Source organism: Rhincodon typus, chromosome 3 (assembly GCF_021869965.1).
Source record: "Rhincodon typus isolate 14 chromosome 3, sRhiTyp1.1, whole genome shotgun sequence".
In the NCBI taxonomy this organism is placed as follows: domain Eukaryota; kingdom Metazoa; phylum Chordata; class Chondrichthyes; order Orectolobiformes; family Rhincodontidae; genus Rhincodon; species Rhincodon typus.
This window is the reverse complement of record NC_063334.1, coordinates 78,247,408-78,272,747: the sequence shown is the minus strand read 5'-3', so window position 1 is coordinate 78,272,747 and position 25,340 is coordinate 78,247,408. Positions and strand designations below refer to the sequence as shown.

At 39.3% G+C, this 25,340-nt stretch overlaps 1 protein-coding gene across 1 annotated transcript in view; it reads right to left on the bottom strand.

Moving 5' to 3' along the window:
- LOC109920057 (solute carrier organic anion transporter family member 3A1-like) overlaps positions 1-25,340 on the bottom strand; it is a 285,338-nt gene that overhangs the window by 73,206 nt on the left and 186,792 nt on the right. Inside the window, exons 3-4 of the mRNA XM_048595210.1 lie at positions 8,245-8,343; positions 5,601-5,870 (exon numbers count right to left, since the gene is read on the bottom strand). Of these exons, the coding sequence (XP_048451167.1) occupies positions 5,601-5,870; positions 8,245-8,343 (369 nt within the window). The remainder of the gene's footprint in view (positions 1-5,600; positions 5,871-8,244; positions 8,344-25,340) is intronic.

Genomic DNA, 25,340 nt, shown 5'->3' with positions numbered 1-25,340 from the left:
ACCCTTAAGTGGTCAATTAATGGCCATTTAAGGGCCACAACCCACCTCTCAATGCAACATGCACCCCGTGACTGCCCCCTCCATACCAGCCTGCATGCTGGTGGAGTTCTTCATGGCTGCATAGCCAGGGGCTCCAGCAATGTCCTTCAGCTACTCAAGGCTACCAAGGCTACAAGCAGCTTCTGGTGGGATGAGACAGGAGGATGGTGAGACTCCTGCTTGGACAAGAAGCTCACTGGACAGCACTAAAGTACTGATTTGGTGCTGGATCCAGCAAGCTTTCCCATTGGTGAGGGGAAGGAGTTAATCGCCTTGAAGTCACCTCCCCACAAAACTTACTGCATAGAGCCCTAAATCCTGTTGTTTATTTCTTAAAGGAAAGTGATCCAAAATGCCACATGGCACAGACGGATAAAATGTAGCAAGGTCGTTTGGTGGTGCCATAGGGCATGTAACATTTAGTTAGAAAACAAAACATTGTTTATTCAAATATTCCTCCATTGGCCATTTCTGGGGAATCTGGCAGCAAGAACTTTGGAAATAGAGATCTTATAACATTGAGCTAAACCTTGTGTAGAGTAAAATATAATAACCAAAAGAGTAAACAATGTTTCTTGCTGGGGACATTTGTACTGCACATTGTGTTGAATTTGTACTGCACATTGGGTAAGTAAATTTAGCATTGACAGTAAAATTAGATCCTTGTTAAAAAGCATAGAACATTGAACATAGAACATAGAACAGTGCACAGAACAGGCCCTTTGGTCCACGATGTTGTGCCGACCTATTATCCTATGAAGATCAAACTACCCTGCATACCCTACATTTTACTATCCTCCATGTGCCTATCCAAGAGTGGCTTAAAAGTCTCTAAGGTATCTGACTCCACTACCACTACCAGCAGCGCATTCCACATGCCCACCCACTCTCTGTGTAAAGATGCATTGTCGGTTTTAGATCTTCATATTTCTTTCTGAAGTTAAAACATGGGGAAAGATTTGACTATTTTTGTGTATTTTGAATATTTTTTGACCTCTGTAAGTGATGAAGAGCCTGTTGGTATTCACTGTCTACAGGTTTATAGCTGGTGATTGGCCAAATGGAAGTCATACAGAAGCTGACAATGCTCCTGGATTTGGTTCACCAGGAGTCACTGCATTCACAACGAGAGAAATAAAGAAGACTTTTTAAAAATACCTTTGTTAGTTCTATTGAGTCTCTTGCCTAACCAAAACAAAAAGAATTATGGATGCTGGAAATCAGAACCAAAGCAGAAATTGCTGGAAAAACTCAGCTGGTCTGGCAGCATCTGTGGTAAGAAAGCAGAGTTAACGTTTTGGGTCCAGTGACCCAACATCAGAACTGAGATTCTCAGATCTGCTGAGTTAGTCTCTTGTCTCACAGGAATAACAGTGGGCCATGAAGCCCCTTGAGTCTGTTGCAACACCAGTGGGAAAGCACACCAGGTCAAGCATGACTCATGGTCATCCTGTACCTCAACTTCAAGAAGCTGCTTTTACTTTACAATATCTTCATATTCTAACAGGATTCTCAGACTTGAACATTTCAATTAAACCAGCAACTTATGGGAGCCAAGAGTAAAGGATTTCCTGATTTCACCCTTTAACGGCTGTCAGATATCAGATAGATTCCAGCCAATGGTAATAAAGTTCTAGTTATCCACCCATCCTCATGAGGATCACACCCATTATGTCTGCAAACAGGTGTGGCATTGTTTACACTATGGGTGTATGCTTGGAATAATTCCAAAAGTGGCCTAGTGATACCACACAGTGTTTATAAAGCTGATCTCCACATGAAACCATAACTTAAAGACTGTGCATGACACAGTTTGAGTTGTTAGAACATGTAAAATCATCAAAGCAGTTTGTTGTAAGATTTCCTGAGTAACTGGGAAAGCTGTATTAAAAGCACTGCAGCAGAGATCTGAAAAAAAATTCAAAAGGTGATATTTGTCCTGTGTTGGTTTCCTGTGAACGGCAATTTCTTAAAGGGGTTAGTTCTGTTGGCTAAATTGCTAACCAGGAAATCATGTAGGAGCAAAGATAAACCACTGTATATCACCTGAGGAATTTAGTGTGCATTCATGTCAACACAGCCCTCAAGGTAGTACTGTAAGTCTAAAACAATGCAAATATTACTGCTCTTGTGTGTCAACAGTAACAAGAGTTCCAAAAAGTTAGTTTCACTTTGATACAGAACTGCTTTTTATAGTAATTTCAATTTATGACTTTTCTTGTGAATATTCTTTTGGCCAGGCTGTTTAGGCTAGCTGTGATGTTCTTAGCACAGCTTCAAATCCTTGCAAGCCCCAAAACCCAGTCCCTTTGTTGACCCTTCACCCCCACCCAGGATTATTTTCATGGAACGGTAATTCCTAGCAGCATCCTACCACTTGTCATACTACTTAATAAACAAATATTAGTAAAGTTCCGCACCAAGCAATACTGAGCTGATAGAGTCAGCATAGAGCAATTATTCTCTTTGACTTCAATAAGGGTGGAATGCTGTGTTTCAGGCAAGCACAGGCCAAATTCAACAAACAGTTTCAAAAGGTATTTAATAAGGTGCAATATCAGAGGTTATTGAGAAAATAAAAGCTCATGGTGTAAGGGATAACAAATTGACAGGAACAGAAGCATAGCTGATTAACAGAAGTAGAAACAGGCATAAATGAGTCTTTTTCGGATTGGCGAGATGTAACAAGAAGTGTGCCACAGGGAGCAGTGCCAGGACCTCAACTATTTACAATTTGTATCAAAGAAATGAAGGTACAGAGAGTATGCTCGCCAAATTTGCTGATGAAACAAATGTATGTAGGAAGGTAGATTGTGAAAAGGACGTGAGGTTACAAAAGAATATAGATGTGAAAAATGAGTATACAAAGATCTAGAAACTGGACTATTATGTGGGAAAATGTAAGATTCCCTGTTTTGGGAGAAAGAATAAAATATAATTATATTATTTAAATGGTGAGCAATTGCAGAGCTCTGAAGTGCAGAGATATCTGGTTGTCCAGGTGCATGAATCACAAAAGAGTGGTATGCAGGTTCAGCAAGTAATTAGGAAAGCTAATTGAAAGTTGTCATTTATTGTGAGGGATATTGAGTACAAAAATAGGAATTGTTCTTCACTTTTACAGAGCACTGGTGAGACAACATGTGGTATAATATCAGTCACATTACTTAATGAAGGATGCAAATATGTTGGAAGCAGTTCAGGGAAGGTTTACTAGTCCAATACATGGAATGGTCAGATTGTCTTATGAGGCAAGGCTGAGCAAACTAGGCTGTATCCACTGGAGTTTAGAACAGAAAGAGGTGACTTGATTGAAACATATAGATCCTGAGGCTATCTCAACAAGGTATTTGTGGAGAGACGTTTCTTTTTATAAAGGAATTAGGAGTCAATGTTTAAAAATAAATAGTTGACTATTTATAACAGATGTGGAGCAAAACAATTTCTCAAAGGTCAATGAATCTTTGGAACTCTCTTCCTGAAAAGAGAGTGGCCAAAGCTTTAAAGGGATGAAATATCATTGGGGGTAAGCAAGAATGTGAAATTGAGGTTACAATCATAACAATCATGATTTTATTGAATGGCAGAGCAGGCTCAAGGGGCTGTGTACTATGTTCCCTGTAAGTGTTCCTGGTCTCATACAGACCTGCGAGATCCATACATTGCAGTCAGTTCCAGAATCAGAAGTTAGTGCATTAGCATGCAGGTTGGTGCAGAACATCTACATGACCTCAGCTGCACTGCCAAAAGAACTTTCATTGCATGTCTGACTCTTGGGAGTTTTTTTATTGTCATATATCCACAAGTAAACCTTGTGAGATGGGTTCTAATTTGACATTAGGGAAAGGTCTCAGTGTCCAATCTGGGTGCAGAATCAGGGCAGAGCATCTGATAAGAACAAAGCTATTTGTTGGGCTGCTAACTATTACCACAAAGGAACTCTTTGGAGCCAAAGATTCAGAACAGTTCTCTACTTTGTCAATTGGGAAGTACAAAACCAAAACACCCAATTTCCTGATGCAGAAGTGAAGAATGATACAATATGCGGATGAAAGGAAAGTTTCCCATCTGACAGTCCACAAAACGGTAGCATTCCAGAGTCACAGCAATGCAGTACAATGAGTCATTGCATTTTCCACCAACCACAGGCTGTGACACAATATTGAGAAGTTGTCAGGGCCAGAGGAAGCCAGGTATGGTCAGACTACAATCCTCCACTCCAGAACATCCCAACCTTGCTTCAAGTTGAGAGAAGAGGAATGCACATCACAAAATGCTTCCTTACCTACTATTTCAAGTTAACAGCTGTTCTGTGCAACAAGTGAAAACTTTCTTTCAGAAATCTGCATACTTTGTATGGATGGTCAAACATCACACATCAGAGACCCCTCCTTGAAACCCGTAATGCGTGTCAGGATGGCACCCCATCAGATAGGATGCCCATAATTGCTAATCAACTGCAGAGCAGCTCCGAAAGGATGGATTTTCAATCTTCAATGCTCAGGCATCATGACCTGTCTCCTTGACAGAAAACTATTACCAAGCTTCTGAGCAGATGTTCAGAGAGTTAAGATTTGCAGGTTGCACTTAGTCTTGCAAGGTAAGCATTAGAATTCTGTAGAGCAGCTGCTTTTCCCTGAATGCAAATTTACCTTAACCTAAGGATTGTGTATGATATCAAAACAGCATCACAATAATAAAAGAAACTTATTCAGGAAGAATGTATTTTGGGACTTAGACTGTGACCAGGAATAATTGTGTACTTTGGCTAGAATGTGAGTGAGGGGATGGAGGGGTGGTGGGGAAGCAGTGTGGATTGGCACAATTTCTGACTGGAATAGATGAAGCCGACAGGTTTTAGCTTCAAAGTTTCTGGAGACAGAGGTCCAGTTGTGGGAGCAGTGGTGGTTTATTCCACTGCCTTGCTGCTCTGCAGACCTGCCCTTTGCTCACTACCAATTGTACCGCAGGCACTCTCACTGGAGGGCTGTGGTACCTATATCATTAACATGGACATCAATATTTTCAGATAGGCCCCTCCATCTTTCTTAAGGACATCCTGCTCCCATTTCCAGTTGCGGCCAACGCTCACCCTGCAAGTGGCAGTTTAGAAGTATGCATCCCAACTTCCTCTCCTCACAAGTCAGACTTGCCCCAGCTATTCCACCAGCCCCTCATTACCCAATGATAACTGTCAGTGAGGTTGACATCAATCCTGTTCCCACCATGAAAGCTCTCCCAGAACTAGAAAAGGAAAACAAAGAAAGCACACTTCACCAAGGCAACGAGTAACTGAGGCATTCTCAATTGGTCTTTCTTTCATCGTGAGTTCTCGAATTACCAGGGTTCCTTCAAAGTAACTCCTGCAATTAAATTGAGCAAACAAAATATCTCCAAAAATATTATGCAGAAGATAAGTGTGATGAATTGACACACCTAGTATTATCATGTAAAATATTTAAAAACTGAAACTTGTTACCACAATTGTTTAGCCTCTGACCCATGCTTCCACAAGACACCACTCCTTTAGCAGAAAGAAAAATGCATTATAAGGTGTTCACCTCTCAGATATTCTGTGCATGTGGCTTCACTGGTTTGTTTACATTCTTTCTTATTTTCCTCTGTAGTTAGCTTTGACTGGTCTTTGTTCACTTTACTGGGGAGCATGGGCTGCTGGGAGCTCTTGCTCAATGTGTGATGTTTCTTTGGCATGGCTTGGGGAAAGCCAAACATAAACAGAGACGAGAAGAACAGTAGTCCAGCACAAAGGAGGAAACCAGCCCACCACGCACCAATCCACCGAGGGTCATCTGGCGTAATGTCCAATTTTGCTGAAAAAGAAAGGAAGAATAATATTTAGCACCAGGAGATTATGCCAGCAAATTAGCATGCAGCATGTTTTACGGGTGAAAAAGCAGCTCCTTTGAAGACCATAAAGTGAATGGATGGAAACCAAACAATTCTCCAGCTGTGCCAATTATGTCAGAACTCTTCCATTAATCAGCCTTAATATACGATAATTACCAAATCCCAGATTGAGGTAAGTGACAGCGCAGAACTGCTTCAGGGTCACTACAATTACTTGCCAATGTACTTTACAGGTTGTTGTTTCACTAAATCATGGAGTATCAATTAGATCCTTGGCAGACGTAACAAGGGACTGTTTTTGAAATTGATGTTGGCCCTGCCAGAACAAATTTTATTTACTCTATAACCCATGTTTTAAATCACACTGGTGTATATGTGATTCATGTAAATGTCGCTCCTCCATCTTAGGGCTAAAAGGACACATGGGCAATTTCTACACATGATTTGACATAAGATAATTTTAAGTTGCTATGGAAAGTTCAGTAAGATTCAGTAATCTTTTGAAAATTAAATAAGCAATCAAAAAATGATTTAATGCACTAACAAGTTGACAGAAATACAATGATGTCTGGCCACCATCTACTCCTTACTCAAGCATTGCTGAAACAAGACATATTTACCAAAGTTTTTCATTTGCACTCGTCAGGCGATTCACAAGAGTACCATTGATGAGAGGAACAACATTTTTATACTGTATGAAAAGAGAGTGCTCATTGGTTGGCAAGTAGACTCTGATTGGTTGAGACATCATAATATAGAATGCACCCATTAGATAATGACTGACAATTAACTCAAGTTTTGATGAAATGTAATACAGGCAGGTTGACTCTGATTTGTCAAGGCATTACCCTGAGGAATAAATAGGTTCTCAAATATTATGTTAGGTTGAAAAAGCTTCGATGTATGTACATGTTTTTTCTGCCTGCAAGAAATAGGCTCCCATGTTTTAATATATGTAGCTTCCTACATCCACAAGTACATATTTTGAGCCCATTCTCTTCCTCACTTCTCAGGATTACAGAATACAGATAGCTATCATTTCTAAGGGTTATGACAGAACAAATCTGAATCAACTTGCCTGGTTTAAATTTAACCAAAGCCTGGCAGTACAACTGGTGTATTCTCCATATCAATATGTTTGCCAATCAAATCTACCTGCTAATCAATAAAAACCCTCTTCTCATACAGTCTAAATATGTTATGTCTCTTTCTATTGGTATATTTGCAAATGTCTGAGTGAAAAATGATAAAATTTAAGTGCCTTTTCTCAGCACTATTCAAGTTCTGCATGGTCTGATGATTTTTTTCTCTAATTGTCCTTTTTCCTTGATCTATTTTCTGCTCTGCCTTCATGCAATAGAAACTCTTTAACCTCTAAGTTGGATCTGTCAGGAAGTCAAGGCCCACTCCAGAGTCATGAGGCCATAATTCAGCCTCGTACTTCGGTGAGTGCTGTATTAAGAAACAGTATTCACAGGGGATGTTAGATTGAGGACCTGCTTTCCATCTCAGGTAGCTGCAAAGATCAGATAAAACAAGCTAAAATAAGAACCAGGGAATTCTTCTGTTGGCTTGGCTGATCTCTACTCCTCAACCAATATCAACAAAAGAAATGATCTGCTCCTTTATCACTGTTGTTTGTGGGATCTTGCTATACACAAATTGGCTACAAGTGTTTCCTAATTACACCAGTAACAACAGTTCAATGAATAATTGTTTGATTATAGAGTTTGTCACATCCTGGGACTGTGGCAGGTGCTGCATATACGCAAGTTCTTTTCTTTGCCATCCCATTTTGCCGACAGGACAAAATGACAGACAATAACAGACTCTCTTATTAAGTCATGCAGATCACAAATTTTCTCTCAGAACTCTAATAAAGCTTATTTTGAACTGGTTCTCAAGAGATATTGAAGAATGGACCAACTTAAGCACCAAAGGTTATTCCTTCACCTTAGATGTCCACTGAGGGCCCCAGCTGTGAAAATCTGGCCTGCAACCATGGAATAACATCAGTGCAAGGGAAACAGGAGGAAAATGTGTCTTTATATAACATCTCGTCAAATCAAAAGAATATTTCAAACCATTTCACACAAAGTATTTGCTGTGTTTTCTGTGATGGTGCTATCTCTTCACGGCACAATCTATCCAGCAGATTCTGACAAAAGATAAGATGTCACTACATTTTCTACAAGTTCAGGGAAGGGAGCATCCTGGCAGTTAACAAATGCATGTTTTTTTGATGAATTCAAATAGCAGCAAAACTTTGCACAACAGTGTGATTTACTCTTTACATCACAGTTCATTATGCTTCATTTTGCAATGTTTAAGACTGACCTGTGTCAATGAAGATAGCATCCACATAAATTGTTGTAAACAAGGAACCCAGCATAAATCCAAATGCAGGACCAAACAGCATGGTAGTGAACAAGACACCTGTTAAAGGGTAAAAAATAATAGAAGTTATCAAGGATCAAAACAACAATTACTATTACAGACAGTACAGTTTTGGACAGAGTTCTCAATATGATATTAGGACACATTTTCAAAAACAACTTTTCCAATTCTATTCCAATTCTGTCAAAACCTCTGGAAATAAGAGAGGAATTTAATGCCCCCTGAGGAAAGTTTGAAAAATGAGGAGCATTTAATCAGGCGGGAAGGTCTAGGGAGGAATCCAACAACTTCCTGCCTCAACTCCAATTTAGTTTGGAGCAGAAATACCTTTGGATGACTTTCTTACCCTGCCATCAATTGGGGTCCTTAGTGATTACTAACCAATAAACCGCTCACTAATGCTCAATTTAAGTTCTTTCATGCCCACTGAGCTCCTGAGCTCATTATAGCCTTGGTCCAAGCATTATAGCCTTGGCACAAGTATGCACGTAAGAGCTGACCTCAAGAAGTGAGGGTGCGGATGACTAACCTTGACATTAAGGCACCATTTGGAAAAGAGTGGCATCAAGGAACACAAACTACTGTTATGATGCCAGCTGATGTTACTACTCGGCAAATCAGATCCCAGAATTAATCTGCCTTGATACATGGCATTCTTTTACTGAAACATAAGCACACAAGGCTGCAGATTTGGTTGTAACAGTAAAGCAGAAGTTTATTACACAGAAATAATACAAATAAAAGAAACCGAGCTGTCTAAATGCATTACAGTTTGAAAAATTTCAAAACATCATCATGTCTATTCTCCAACACGATAATTTTACAGGTAGTCAAAATCCAAACAATATTTTTCCCTTTCTGTCCAATCTGTAGATTTGATAGAGCTGCATCTTCTCATTTCCAATATATGACCTATGAAGGCTTTTCCCATGACCACTCACACAACAGAACTTAGATTTCCTTCGATCTTTTAATAATCTGCAGAGTTATAACCAAATATTTCTGGTCTGGAAATTTCAAAAATTACACCCTTTCTCTGAGGTAACTTATTTCTTTAACTGTTCTAAACAAACTTCTTTCTAACAGATACTACACTTGCTTCTGACCCCAGTCAGGTCTCCTTCAAACTGAACCAAAATCATTTGAATTATATTAGAAACAACTTGGACATTCTAGATTCTACTAAACTAATAGCTTATTATCATCGTTCTGAGGTCGTTAATCAAAGTATAAACAAACTCCCAGTAACATTCCATATTGGTTTGCAAGGTCCCCTCCAAGGCACACCCGACACTGATTTGGAACTATATTGCCATTTCTTCAATGTCGCCAGGTCAAAATCCTCGAACTCCCTTCCTAACAGTAGTGTAGGTATACCTACAGCACATGGACCGCAGCAATTCGGGGGACAGCTCACCACCAACGTGTCAAGGACATTTAGGGATTAGCAATAAAAGCCGGTGAAGCCCACATCCTGTGTAAATGTTTTCTGTAGAGCCTATTATCATTGAGTATTAAAATGGGTGATGAAATTTTACAGTCGTGATGTGGTGGCACTGTGCATTATGCATAATCAAACTCAGTGTACCAATGCAAGGATAGTTCAAAAGCAAAGCAAGTATCCTTCTGTTATATCGAAAAAATAGGAGCAACCAAATAATTGGCATTTATTTACATGTATGAAAATCTTGAAATGAGTTTCAAGAGCTAGATTTTCTTTCTCCAAGCCAAGAGTTGCAAGGACTCACTCCTAATAATATTGTGCAGATGATTTGGCTGGGAAGGTTGACCAGCTTCACTGAAGGATACCAGATAGATTGGGTTTTATTGTGCTCTATGTTCCCAAAGAATCAAATTTGACCCCTATTATTAGGTCATCACTTTGCTGTCTGTAGGAGCAAGTTGCATACAGACTGAATGCCATATTTTCCACCTTCAGGGTATTTTCAGTGTGAGGAATGTTAAATAGGTCGGTTGGCTACAGCCCCATTTTCCCACTCACCCCTGAACTGATCCCCATAGGAGAAGGTGAGCAGATGCAGAACCAGCCCATCATAAATAAAATAAATAATTCAGGATCAACAAAGTCAGTCAGCAGTTAGATGGAAGTGGGTAGGCAATATTTAAAGGCATACATGAACTAAGGTCAGATCGAAGGGAGGCATTTCATTCAAAGGGTGCTCTGCATGCATCAAGGACATCCCTTTCCAAGATGCCATCCCAATCCTTCCATGCAATCTGTCCCCACTTCTATGAGTTCTGGGATTCTTACCCACTCTTAAAAACGCTGAGATCTACCGTTTTGAGCAGCCATTTTCCTCCTCTTGCCTCTTCCTTTAGTCAGAGCAGTGCCCACTGCTGAGCTCAGGCAGTGTCCAGTGTGTTTAAGCTACTGATGAATCAGATTGGCCAGCTGCTCCATGGACAATGTAGCTTCCTGCAGTGTGTAACAGGCGCAGGGTGGGATTCAATGGATGGGGAAGTCCCCCATTAAATCTTTTGCCTTACATTTTAAAAAGGTATTTGTTGGCTTTAGGATGCACTATGGTGGTGAAAGGTATTATATAAATGCAAATCTCTGAAACAATGGCCCATTGACAACTTGTGCTGTGAAGCCAGATATGATTCTTGTACACTCTAAGACAACAGGCCATAATTGTTATTTGTTAGAGTATGACTTAAAGGTATTTAGGACAAAATCTTGTAAACAACTACTTTCTATAGTCTTTCCTGGATGGTGAGTCTCTCATGTGTTCTTTAAAATGTTATATAACAATTACAGATGACAAAATTACCCATGTGATTAATTGCAGTCAGAATAAGTAACACTCAATCTTTGACTTATAGATGAATTGTCAGAAACCGCTTTACAAGGTATTTTCAATTTAAAACCAGCCACAAAGCCCAAACCTGGTTTACCGTACGAAATAACAGTGGCACAGATGGGACAGTGAACCCATAAAGGAATCCATTTTATTAAGATCATTAACTCTATGCCTGACTTGGCATGAAATATTAATTTGCTAATTGCACTGTGTGGTTGTAAGATTTGCATAAATTAATTGTTAATAAAATTGGCATTGCTTTGGCAAAATCATCTTTTCACTAAAGGTTTATGATTTTTTGTAAAGCGTGAATTCTCCTGAAAAGCAGCAAACAGAGATAAGAAGTCTGTTACGGCATAGGAAGAAACATAGGAACAATTATAGGCCATTCAGCCCCTTCAGCCTGTTCCAGAATTTAAATAAATCATTGTTGATCTGCTTAATTCCGTTTACTACCCTTCCTCCAACATCCTATAGCACCTTTTAGCTAACAAAAATCACTCAAAGTCAGTTATAATTTTATGGCATCATCTGCTTTTTTTTAGGAGAGAGTTCCAGATTTTCACTCTCATTTGTGTGAACAATCACTATTGTGTGATACATCATCATTGTACTGACTCACTCTAACATTAAGGTCACTTTTTCTGTATTCTATGCTCCCCTACTGGAGGAAGCTGTTTCGCTCAGCCCATCCTATCACAACGTATAATTATTTCAAATTTTTAGTGCTTTCTGTTAACTCAGCAATACATCTTACTCATGCTGACCACTCCTTCCCTAAAATTAGTACGAACAGTTCTTTCTTGACTAATAAGCATATTGCTGATAGAAAAGTGGATTGAGGCCACAAACAGATCAACTGTGATCTTACTGAATGGAGGAGCATTTTCAAGGTGCAAATTGGCTTATGTTTGCTTCTAACTTATTCATTTCTATATTTAACTTGAAGCACCCAATTTGTCCATCAGATTTGTTTCATTCAACTAAAGTTGAAATTGCAATAGTATATAACCCTTCATAGATATCAATTCATTTGTTTATTCTTTATATAATACATTTGTTGGCATATGTCAACGAGTTGGTGGACGAGTTGGTATATAATTTATTCATTGTATAATATGAGCTACATGTGTGAAGCATGGGGCTAGTTGAAGCCAATCTGTGAAACACAAGTTGAGATGTTAACTCAAGTTGAGATAAAGTCTCAAGTGACATCTGTTACCATTTCTATGAATAACTGCAATACAGAAACTTAATTACTTTAACTAACTATTGCAGTTGCCCTGTCTGTTGCTTACTTTCAGTTGGCTTTCATTACTTAAAATTGGGATGTTTTTGAACAAAATCAGAAGATTCATGTAGCAAAGGGGTTAGCAAGAAGCCATCAGAGCATGACAATGCTCAATACAAAAGTCTACTGTTATTGTCAAAATCAAGTTTTTGCTAGGTATCACTTCAGGAAAGACATCTGATGGAAATGTTATTATTAGCAAAAGTAATCATGTACTTCTGCATTAGTAATGTCTGTACATATATGGTAATGTTGTGCAAGGTTGCTTCCCGGATTCTTAGCAAAACTAGGGTGAAGGCAATATCAAATTGACATTTCTAACTTACAGCTCACTCAGAACATCAATGGCGCCTACATTTGATACAGCACAGAGCTGAACCAGTTCTCTGTTTTCCATCAACGTGCATCAATAAAGTAGCAACAAATACAACTTTTCAAAAATGGCCTTCTCTCAAACTGCATCAGAGAATATTTTCAAATCTCCATGTTATCACTTAATGCTGATTGTCCTAATATGAATTCCCAGCTTTTATCTCCGATTTCCATGAAACAAATTAAGACAAGTTTAAACTATTGAAAAACTGATGTTGTATAAGCTCATGTTGACAAGTTACAGATCTTTTTGTCAATAGCATAATTTTGGTTAAGAAAAGCTGGTTGAATTGTTTAAGATTGAGGAAGGTTTTGAGTTGTTAAGCAATTAAAGATATTTCCTGCTTGTTCATGAGGGTCACAGACCGAGCATTAGAGAAATATATTTTTAACCAGTAGAGAATGAAGGTTATGAAAGCAATGCACTGTAGATGCTGGAAATCCAAAATAAAAACTGATAGTGTTGCCATATCTGCTCGATATTTCAATAAATCTTTTGTTTTACAGTGAGTAGCTTTTGAGGCTGAGCCCATGGCAAGGAATTTGCCCAGAGTTGTTCACACTACCCGGCTATTGCTTCACCAAAACGTAGCAGAAAGAAAGAAGGAATTTGTATTTAACTAGCACTTTTCATGACCACAGAACTTTCCAAAGTTCTTCCTTGTAAGTGTCTTTGAAGTGTAGCCATTGATTTAAGATTAGGAAACACAGCAGTTAAGTTCCACACAGGGTGGTGTCACAAATAGCAAGAAAAACCATGAGGTAATATGTCTTTAGCAATGTGGGTTGAGAGATAAGTATTGGCCAGGACACGGGGTAAAATATCCCATTCTTCTGGCACCTTTTTTAAAGTGTGCCATAGGATCTTTTACATCCACCTGATTTACAGTGAGCAGCTGCAGCAATTCAGTTTATAAATATCAAAAAAGATGCAATGAGTTTTTAGTTTAACTTTTTGAGTTGAAAACTTCACATGATGAAGTCAAAGCCTCTGCCAGCCACATTGTTCCATGCTGTGCCCAACATTTCACCGTCTGTCAAATGCTGACTTGGTTGCATGCCAAAATTCTAAAAGTTTGTTAGCCAGAACAACAACTTTTGTGTGGATTTCTTTTAAGGAAAAGATCTGATATTCATTAAGCTCTGAATTACATTTTTTTCCTTTAAAACTGAAGCCAAGAATTGAAAAAATGCCACTGGGAACATAAAAAATATGTTCTTTATTCCTCTGAAATTGAGCCATGTGTGAGTAACATGACATTAACGAGAACTGTTGCTTATACAACATGTGGTGGGACACACTAAAAGTCCAAATTAACCACTTGAAAATCAACTTTCAACTTTCAAAGTCTATTAAATAGATAACACACTGCATCATAATTACATTGGGAGAAATTAAACTAACAATGTAAATCATCCTTTCAATAGCCTGCACATAAATTAATAATATGAATTCTGCAATAATTCTCACATTATATTTATCAGCATAAACTGAAGGATCAAAAGAAAGAATCCTTATGCTGGTGATCTCAGATGCAATGGATAAAAATGGAAGCAGGGTAATTCAATAAAAACAGGAGCTTGAATAGTTAATCAACTTTACTAACACATTTTACCCCAACCTCAGATTCACCTGGACCATCTCCAATACCTCCCTCTCCTTCCTGGACCTCTCTGTCTCCATCTCTGGTGACCGCCTTGAAACTGACATCTATTTAAAGCCCACCGACTCCTACAGCTACCTGGACAACATCTCCTCTCACCCACCTTCCTGCAAGAATACGATCCCCTACTCCCAATTCCTCCACCTCCACTGCGTCTGCTCCCAAGATGCAGCGTTCCACTCCCGCACATCCCAGATGTTCTCTTATTTCAAGGACCGTATCTTACCCCCTCCCATGATTGAAAATGCCCTCAACCACATCTCTTGCATTTCCCGCACTTCTGCCTTCACATCCCCTCCCCCAACAAAAATAAAGACAGAATTCCCATTGTCCCCACGTATCACCCCACCAACCTCTGTATCCAACGTATCATGCTCCACCAGTTTTGCCACCTACAATCCAACCCCACAATCAAAGATACATTTCCCTCCCTACCCCTATCTGCCTTCCGTAGGGACCGCGCTCTCCATGAATCTTTTGTTCACTCCACACTCCCCACTAGCCCCACCAACTCTGGCACATTTCCCTGCAATCGCAGGAAGTGCTACACCTGCCCCTACACCTCCCCACTCACCTCCATTCAAGGCACCAAACAAGCCTTCCACATCAGAAAGGGGTTCACCTGTACATCCATCAACGTGGCCTATTGCATCCACTGCTCCCAATGTGGCCTCCTCTACATCAGTGGGACCAAGCGGAAGCTTGGAGACCATTTTGTAGAGCACCTGCGCTCTGTTCATGACCAACAACAACACCTTCCAGCCACAAACCATTTTAACTCCCCATCCCTGGTTGGCATGTCCATTCTAGGCCTCCTCCAGTGTCACAGTGAGTCCACCCGCAAACTGGAGGGGCAACACCTCCTATTCTGCCTCGGGACCGTACAGCCCAATGGCCTAAATGTGGATTTTACCAGTTTCAAAATCATCCCACCCCCCGGCCTCATCCCATGACCAACCCTCCCTCTCATCCCCACCTCCTCGACCTGACACAACCTGTCCATCTTCTCTCTCCCACCTATCCACTCCTCCCACCTCACTGACCAATCCCCACCACCCCTACCAGCACTCACCTATCACCATCCCACCTACCTCACCCAGCCCCACCCTCCTCTCTATTTATTTCTGAGCTCCCTTCCCCTTCCCCATTTCTGAAGAAGGGTCCTGACCTGAAACGTCAACTTTCCTGTTCCTCTGATGCTGTCTGGCCTGCTGTGTTCCTCCAGCTCCACACTGTGTTATCTTTGACTCCAGCATCTGCAGTTCTTACTATCTCTGAGTTAAAAGTTTTAACCTGTTGGAGATGATGGATTAGGGGCTGAAACAGGATATGGATGTGCAAATAGTTTGTCCCAATTGATACTGATCTCATTTGTGTCTCCTGGAAGTCTTGAAGGTCTAACGAAAAGTTACCGGCAGTACAATGATGTCCAAATCGGGAAATAACTTAAATAAAGGCAATAGTAATGCGCATCATGTTACATGGCATATTTGTCACATGGAGAATATGTACGCGATACAAATAAGGCTGTGGATTATTGAAGTACAGTTTGAATCTACCCAACCAGAATGGAAAATTAATAGTTGAAGCTACATTAAGATGGTACATTCTGAGAACTGATTATCCTAGAAAGTTTATCTGTGGGTAATAAATCGCTCACAGTTCAGTACTGGGGTGTGGACCAGGTTCCTGCTATTCTAGTGTTAATTGATATGTCATGGTGCTCTGATTTTTGGGAAAGGCTAATATGCTGTCTTGGGTTTTAAGTAACTTTAGTTGTCTTTGTGTTGGTTTTATTTCAAGAAAATGACTTTTCAGTTACAGTAGAATCCATTTCATTAATGGCCTTTTGGAGTTCTATAAGGAGAACAAAATAACAAGAATTGTAATGTTATCAACAAGGCTATATACACTGCTTTCCTTTAGCGGTCACGTAAAACCATATGTCTTGTATTAAAATTATGAACTATTTGTACATTAGAAAAGGGTATTCTAGCTAATATTTGCTGCAAAAGTCATTATATTTAAAGAATTTGATATTACATAAGAAATTGCACTGTAGAAACAATGTCCTTCTGTTACAAGATTGTGCTAGTTAATGTTTACCAAGAACAGTAATCAAAGTGCGTGTTCGCTGTTACATAAATAAACACCAAAGATATAAAGCTAATCAGTACAGTTAATTTCTGAAAATAAAATTAAAATATATACTCTATGACATTAAATGCAACCCCACAACTGCCATATTTCATTCTGCTATGAAGCTCCTAGCCCCTGGCTATAAAATTGTGTTCCATTATGAAGCAGTTCATCATCTCTGCAGCTCTTACTTTCATTGGAGACCAGAATATTTGTTCATTTTAACCAGTAGTCCTTTGGTATGTATCTGAGTTCTCAGTTGTAAGCATATATTTACTGTTGTTCCATATTGGTGTTGGCAATAGCAGGAATTTTGTATTCCACTGAGTCCAGGGATTCCCCTAGCTTTGGTTTTATGTTAAATCCAACCTTCTAAGGTGAAATGGCAAAAAATATTTCTTCTAATCCCAACATTGTTCTCTGTAGGATAATTCCTTCTCCTACCATACTCTTCCATCTTTTTAAACAACTACTTCCTAGCACTGCTGCCTTACAGCGCCAGGGACACGTGTTCGATTCCACCCTCGGGCAACAGTCTGTGTGGAGTTTGGACATTCTCCCCGTGTCTGCGTGGGTTTCCTCCGGGTGCTCCAGTTTCCTCCCACAGTCCAAAGATATGAGGTTAGGTGTATTAGTCATGCTAAATTGCCCGTAGTGTTCAAGGGATGCCTAGATTAGGGGGGTTAAAGGGGGATGGTCTGGGTGGGATGCTCTGAGGGTCGTGTGGACTTGTTGGGCCGAAGGGCCTGTTTCCAATCTATAGGGATTCTATGATTCTATGATTCCATCTTTAACCTCTCCTTTATTTGCAAACTTCTTGAATATGATGCCATTTCCTAGTTCTTAGTAATGAGAGTGGACATCCACTCTCATTATCCACTCATTAATACCAGTTATGACTTTCCGACTTATCCTTCCTTCTCGTCTCAGATCTTCCCTACAATCAAGCATTAGCAATTTTTCTTACTCTCCCTTATCTATACATTGGCCTAACAAGGGGTCAGCTTCAATTCATGACTTGATTAGTCCCAGGCCTATCACCTTTCTCAATCCGTATAATGCATCTGTGCTATGACCGCTTATGCAGCATCCCAACTTGGGTAAGTCACTATTCTACAACTAATGATCAGGAAGACCACTTTTGGCCCTACCTGCAAACTCCATACCTCTGCCACTGACTCCATCCCCTAACACAACCATTGCTTTGGGCGAAATGAGTTAAATTTCAATCTTGTTCTCATATTCGACCATAAGCTTAGTTTTTGACTCTACACAATTGTCATCATTACCACTTCTTACTTTGACAAAGTTTCTCCTCTCCACCCCTACAGCAGTATGGAGACAGTGAATTTGTATCCATATCTTGGCGATCTCCTATTTGAACTTTTAAATGCACTATTTATCACCTGCCACTCCTCAGAAATTAGATAATCTAAAAGCCCTTCCTATATTCCACCTGAAAATGTCCTGTTTGTGTATCATTCCAACATGCATTAATCTACAATTTATTAATAGTATCCATTGTGTTTAAATCCCGCTTTGGCTTTATTTATCTGTTAAACGTGCCATATAAATGCATTTTCTTAAATTTTTGCAGTAATAGATTCCTAGCTATTCTTTCCTTGGGAGCCCTAAAAAGAATGAATATAGTTTGAAGCGTTTCTTTTAATATGGATGCTATCTCAGTTCTCTGTTATGGAAAAATGACGCACATTACATCAGAAGTTATGGGGACTTTTACCATTTTAAGAAGAAACCACAGGATCCTCCTCATCCAGAATGCATGTGATGAAACTTCTCAGCTCCTTTTCTATTTTATTTCTGCATGACACCAACTTTTTTAATCCACGTTGGAAATTTTGTATGATGTGTTATCTCTCACAGTTAATATGTCAGTATAACTTCTAGCGACATGCTCGTGATATCATTATCATATCGTAACACGTGATGTGAAATTTTAAAGGTCTCAGATTCTCTCTTAACTCGAAAACTTGAAACATGACATACTGACAGAGATGTGCTACTCTTGTAACCAAATAGCTTGATGTTAACCCAGGAACTGAAATGCCTGTAAACATAATATGTTTATATATTAGTGAGCTGTAATAAACATCTGTTGATGTTTACATACCATGTTAACCCATACTGTGGCAAAAGACACACCACCATACATGGAGACTGCTATAGAAATGTAAACTTTTGGAGGCTGATCAATAAGCATATGATTAAGCCATATCCTCTTCAGCTGGCCTGCCAATATCAATTGTTAAGAATCACACAAGAATACCCACTTTGGTGAGATATTGAAATGCTATTATTATTGTTGGAAGAATACTTAACATGAACATTTATTTTCAGCAAGGCAGAAAATGATTTACTTAGTAGATGCCCATACAGCGAATACAATTCATGGCCACTTAATCCAAGATCCATATATTGTACATCATCCACATAACAGTTTAGTAATTGTACTGGTCACTTCAAAGCCAATATATCACATGAATCTTTTGATTGATATTGTTTTTAAAACCTTGTCACAGCTACAAGTTTGGTGTGAAATTATTGATGAGTATTTACATGAAAGAATGTGCTAGATACTAATTCATTTCAACGTTCAAGTGACAGCTAAATATAGGTTCCCATTTTAGCTTTTTTAGATTGTTAAGTACTTGTGAAACCCAAATCATGCGTGCATGGATATTAATGAGCAGGTGCTGTGCTTTATTCTGCTGTGTTACCCAATGATGCATTCGAGAGGAAAATCAATTATAAGTCCCAGCCATGTTAATCAACTCTTCAATCCTGGCAGCATTTCCAACACTCCAACTGTAGTTATATGCACATATTTTAATTCTTACTGTGTTCTGGTTTAAACAAGTTTTTTAATGGCACAGTACAAGGGTCATGGTTTTTGTAATGGCATTCATAGCCCGAATGCATCATTTTAAACTTACCACATTAATTCGTCCACCAAAATTACTAAAATTACACATTGAAATCTAAGCTTACCAGGTCTACATGTGGCAGACAAGGTTTTGTATCAATAGACACCTCCAGGAATGAACTCAGAGAAAGAAGTCTGTATTAAAAGATAGTTGACATTGGACTGCAAGAGCTCATTTGCACAGTGAAAGTAAACTTCAAGATTATAAATTTACTAGTCTTCAAGGCATTACTGAAATGAATTGAGAAGAAACCATGTTATAACATGTGTCCAGTAAGCTCTGACAGAAAGAGTCCCATCTATTTACATAAGAGCTAAAGGTGCCAAGTTCAACAATCAAATTTTTCTCCATCCCCCTGTAGTATGCTGCCTAAATTTCTCCCTCTCCCAACAGATTCCCACTTACCCTGAATGCTCATAAACACAATTTTGACTCAATAGATTTTCTTTCTGCACCTACTAAACATAACAGAGTAATTATTTGCAACATTTTAATTGTTGCCCAACATTCTGCCTGAACTAAACAATGTTGCTGCTGTTAGTCATTACTGTAAAATACTTAATCCCTTTCAGAGTCAGAGTCATTCACTTCTACCTCCATCTGTTGTTTCATTAACCACTGAAATAGGAATCCTCCAGGACCAACTTCATGCTCCTTGGAAGTCTTATGGAGCTGGTAATGGTTTGGGAAATCTCTCTTTTCAGGTTTTAAATTTCCAGTCACTATAGAATAGGACACATATCTGGTAGAACGAGACTTTCATCTGTCACAAAAATCTGCCCTATTCTTGGGCTAAACACTGGCCTATAATTAAAATTTTTGTTTAATTTAAGTTTTGATTCAATGTAAACACTGAAGATAGGATTCATAGGGAAACCTTTATGAAATCGAGGTGGAATGGTATAGCAGGAAAGCCTGCCACAGCAGAAGGGTTTAGTCAAACTGTGCAAAGGTGGCATTGCTCTGTGCAGCAATGTCATCAGCTTTACAGAAGGTTTTGCTCTGTAAGTTCCCCTTTGTATCCAGTGTTCAACTATTTGCCTCATCTGCCTATTCACCACTGATGCTCTTTATGCAATTGGTTCTGGTCACTGAAAAATAAGAAGGCACACAGAGGTAGAGATGTGGTGAAATGTATCCTTAAAAAGTCTTCTGTGTTCTCCAATCCCACAAAAAAGGTCTGAATCCCACTGTCCACCAGTGGATGAGCTTAAAACTTGCATTTGGTGGGGTTTGCGAACTACGACTGAACAGACTCCCACTGCATTACTGTCTGTGCTAATTTTACAGTCACGGACTGTTCTTTTTAATTCTTTTAATATTTACAGAAAAATAATACACAAAGTCATGTCAGACAAGTGCTTTCAGTATTTGCCTGTGAACATTCACTGGAGATTCTGCCTTGTAAGGTCTGAAGTGAACAAAGTTTCTCCACTGTTGGTTGTTCTACAATGGGAATGAAAGTCAAAAAGAGAGGTGCCTTAACTTCAGCTGTATAAATTCTGAGGCAGAGTGAGAGCACTGAGAAGCCAAATGCACGGTTAAGGATCTTATCCCGAAGGGTTTTGAAACCCATAGTCTTACTGCAGTAAAAGAAAATGGGCTGGATTTCAGTGTCCCCCAGTGGGCATGTTTTTGATCAGGGGCACACAAAATATGTCACCAGCTAGCCTATTGACTTCCCATCTACCCCTAATCACACCCGTAATATAGGGTTTGGGTAAGGCATCCAGTAACTTGCCTGCATGTAGATATATTATAGTTCCGAAGTACCGATAACACCCACTTAAACTTCATTGTTACTTTAAGATGAGCAGTGGAAGGTATGAAAAAGGGAGAAAGCCTTCTTTCTAAAACAACTTTAATTAATGGCACAGGCGACGTCCCCAACCAAATACTATCCCCCACCTTGTACTTCCCTGCCTGGTTCCAAAATCCACACCTCCATTACCCCTCTCCCTCTTGCTTGGGACCTAAACCCCCCACCAGCCAAAAAGCTGGGATTTACCTGGGTCTGGTGTCTACCTTCAGGCTCATAGGCCTGCCTGCAGTCCCAGCAACATCCACTACTGAGCATTGGTGTGGTTAAAATTTATTTTCAAAAGACTTTTAATAAGGCCTCATAACAGAGTATTGAGTAAGGTCAAAGAATGTGAAGTCAATGGACAATTGCTAGAATGCTTCTAGACTAAAACCAAAGAATATCGAGTAGGTTTGAAGGGTGGCAGAAATTGGAAAGTGATGCTAGAGCCATTTTTGCTCCCAATTTACATCAATAATTTGCACTATAGAATCAAAAACAATTTGTAAATTTGAGGATAACACCAAATTTGCCAAAAGCATTGTTTATATTCAATACAGAGGAGGGCCACAAAAAATTATTGGAAGACATTAATAAACTTGTAGAATGGTGAATAATTCGCAAATGAAGTTCAACACAATAAAAGATGAGGAAATGTTTTTGGTAGAAAGAACAAGGAAGTTATGTATTACTTGCAAAGTGAAAATCTATGTGGGAGAAAGGAGAAATAGTCATAGTAAAAATATATTAATTGCTGGGAGTTGTACAAGGCCATAAAGTTATTTCTAGAGGGACAGAACTGAAGAGTAGCTAAGTTATGTTAACCTCGAATTGAACCTGGTGTTCAAATGCAGGTAGGTCTGAGATAACGTGTGTTTCTTTAACGTAAATTGGCTGTAACACGATTGATGAATAGTGGACGCTGTTTGGATAATGCAAACTTTCTGCTGTACAGGCATAGCGATTTTCTACAGCATTTTCCTGTGGCAATTTTCTATAGCACAATTTTCTATAATGCCAAGTCATACAAGAACACAACTATCATGTTATAGGAGAACTACCTGTAAACCTGTTGGACAAAACCTGGTGTTGTGTGATTTTTAACCTTGAACCTTGTTTAGACCACATTTAGACAATTACATATAGTACTGGTTATCATATTGTGAAAAGAACATAGACGCACTAGGGATGTCAGAAGATTCACAGGTGTGCATGGATATATGTTTCTGGTAAGGATTAACATGCTATATCTCATATCTCTTGGAAAAAAAGTTGTGCCCTATCACAGTCTTTCAAATTATGAAAGGTTTTGATAGAGTTGATACAGAGAAAATGTTTCTACTTGTGAGGAATAGCACAATGATAGGTCATTGATATAAACGAGTCAGGAAGAAACCCAATATGGAACGGAGAAGGAACTTGTGTTAGACAAGTACGTGATGGAGACGTGAATAAATAGATATGATGGTGTGTTTAGATGAGAAAAGGTTGTTCAAGCGGAACATAAATACCACCATAGACTAGTTGGGCATAATGGTCTGTTTCCATGTAGTATATCCTTTGCAACTCAATGCAGTATCAACAGGTAAATGTTAAAGTAGTGGAAATTCTATGATTTGGATACAAATGTGTCAATCTTTATGGTGTAGTTTCATATTCGAAGGTTTACAGAACCACATATCCCATGTTGCATTCGCATAGCCTGTATTGACAATACATTGCCTGTGCCCAATTCTATAAATGCAGTGTACTATTTTCACACTCTGATGCCACTTGAGTTACTTACCTAATATTCAGTATAGAGTAAACAATGCAGTTCAATTATATACCTTTTGCATTGAATTATTTCTCTAATTAAGCCATGAGTTTTGCTGTGCCAGAATTTGTTGTCTATCCCCAGTTGGCCTGGAGAAGTTGGTGGTAAGTTGGCTTCTTGAATGCTGCAAGCCATTCCTCAAAGGCAAGTGGGGATGGGCAAAAATGCTAGCCCAGGCAGCAAAGTCTATCTTTCATGAATAAATAATAAAAAGATTACCTTCATTATATATATGTGAATAAACTAGTGAGTAAATACATGACTTATTGCTGCAGGTCTACATCTCTATAAGTCTGTTTGCATCACACCTCACCCCAGATATGACAGATTAGTTAGCTAACGTCATCTTTATCTATTGTTTGCTTTGTGTTTGAACCAGCTGCTAAAAGGTATGGTAGAGTAAAGCAAATCAGATGCAGGATTACTACTTCATTAATTTTGTCTCTTCTTCCTGGCAGAAATGACTCAGGTCTGGTGAACACCTCGAACAGCCAGGCTTTGAACACCAATCCAACATCTAGAGAATACAAGAATACTTTTGACTCATTTTTAATTATAATTGTAATATTAGTAGTACAGAAATTGAGTATCACTGAAAAATTGCTTGTGTAAGACAAAAAGCTTTGTCAAAATGTGTCTTTTTTTTTAGTATGACTCAAGTTTTAATTATATGATAACAGACTGAAATTTGACAGCCAGTGTTTCAACTTGAATTGTATTAAGAAGGTCGATAGAGGAAGAGACATTAAAGCAGAACTATGTAGGGTAAAGTTGAGGTTGGTTGGCTCGCTGAGCTGGTTTGTTGTTCTGCAGACGTTTCGTTACCGTGCTTGGTAACATCCTCAGTGCAGCCTCTGATGAAGCGTCGGTGTGTTTTCCCGCCTGGTTTTTAAACTCTGGGGTCCGTTGCGATGGATTGCCTCACTTCTGGGTTTCCTTCATCAGAGGCTGCACTGATGATGTTACCAAGCATGGTAACGAAACATCTACGGAACAACAAACCAGCTCAGTGAGCCAACCAACCTCAACACCCAGAACCCGAGCTACAGATCTACTCCAAAACCTTATGTAGGTTAAATAAAAGATGTGAGAGATGGGAAACTCAACAGCATTCACTTAGCTTCTCTTTAAATTAAGATGAAGACAAGTTAAATTTTCTGGAGAAATGCTGGAAAGTAAATGTCACAGAAATACTTCTGAAGCAATGTTAAACTGAATTGTAAAACTAATTTCAAAGTCCTAGGTTTCAAACTTAGTTCCTTATAAAAATATCAAACTAGTAACAAATGGCACATAGTCATTTTTCTACTGACACAACAGCTTGTTTATGGTCCAGAAGTAAAATGTTTTGTGTGTGTGTGTGTGTGTGTGTGTGTGGGGGGGGGGGGGGGGGAGCTGTGGAAGATGAAGGGAGGGTGCAAGGGCATTTAATCAGGTGGAAAGGTGAGGAATGGGACCCAGCCATATTCTCATCATTAATATGATCAAGTCCATTGCAGAAAAGACCATGCTTTCCTGTAATTAATGTATACTTAAAGACTTCATCCAGCACTACTGGTATTAATCTGCAAATGGTTAAATGCAAAATAACCAAACAGGGAGCTCCACAATCAGACAGCCGCACGGTTGCTAATGCGCTCCTGGGAGGTGGGAAGGGCACTCGGTGCCTGATTTAGGAACTGGCATCGGGAAGGAAGGAGTTTACTTACAGCTACCCCACCTTGCTTTTACTGCCAACTCTCCTGCACACACACTCTCATCTCCATGACTTTCATCCCCAAAACTCCCTCTTGCCATTACTCAACCCTGACCTGAGATCCAGAGACAATTTTTAGCTTTGGGTGACGGCTGTACTGACAGTAGCCTCCTTCTCGCTGGTGACGCTGCCATTGAGTATAACTGCAGGCCTCTGATTGGCCAGCAGCTCTGGACTAGCATCCATTTCCAAGGTCCTTGCTCCCAGGGTACACCCACTGCTGGCCTGTCAACTGCCTGAGTGGAACAAGATGTGGTGGACCTTCCAAGAGACAATACTGGCCTCTACCATCTCTCCAGCCAGTTGCCAAAACCCTCATCACCTCCATAAGGTTTCAGTTCTTGTTTCTGTAATTCTTCTTCTGCTGTCAAAAATGTTACCATGGCTTTTCCCACAGAAGTAATTAAAAAAAAAGCAAAAACAAAGT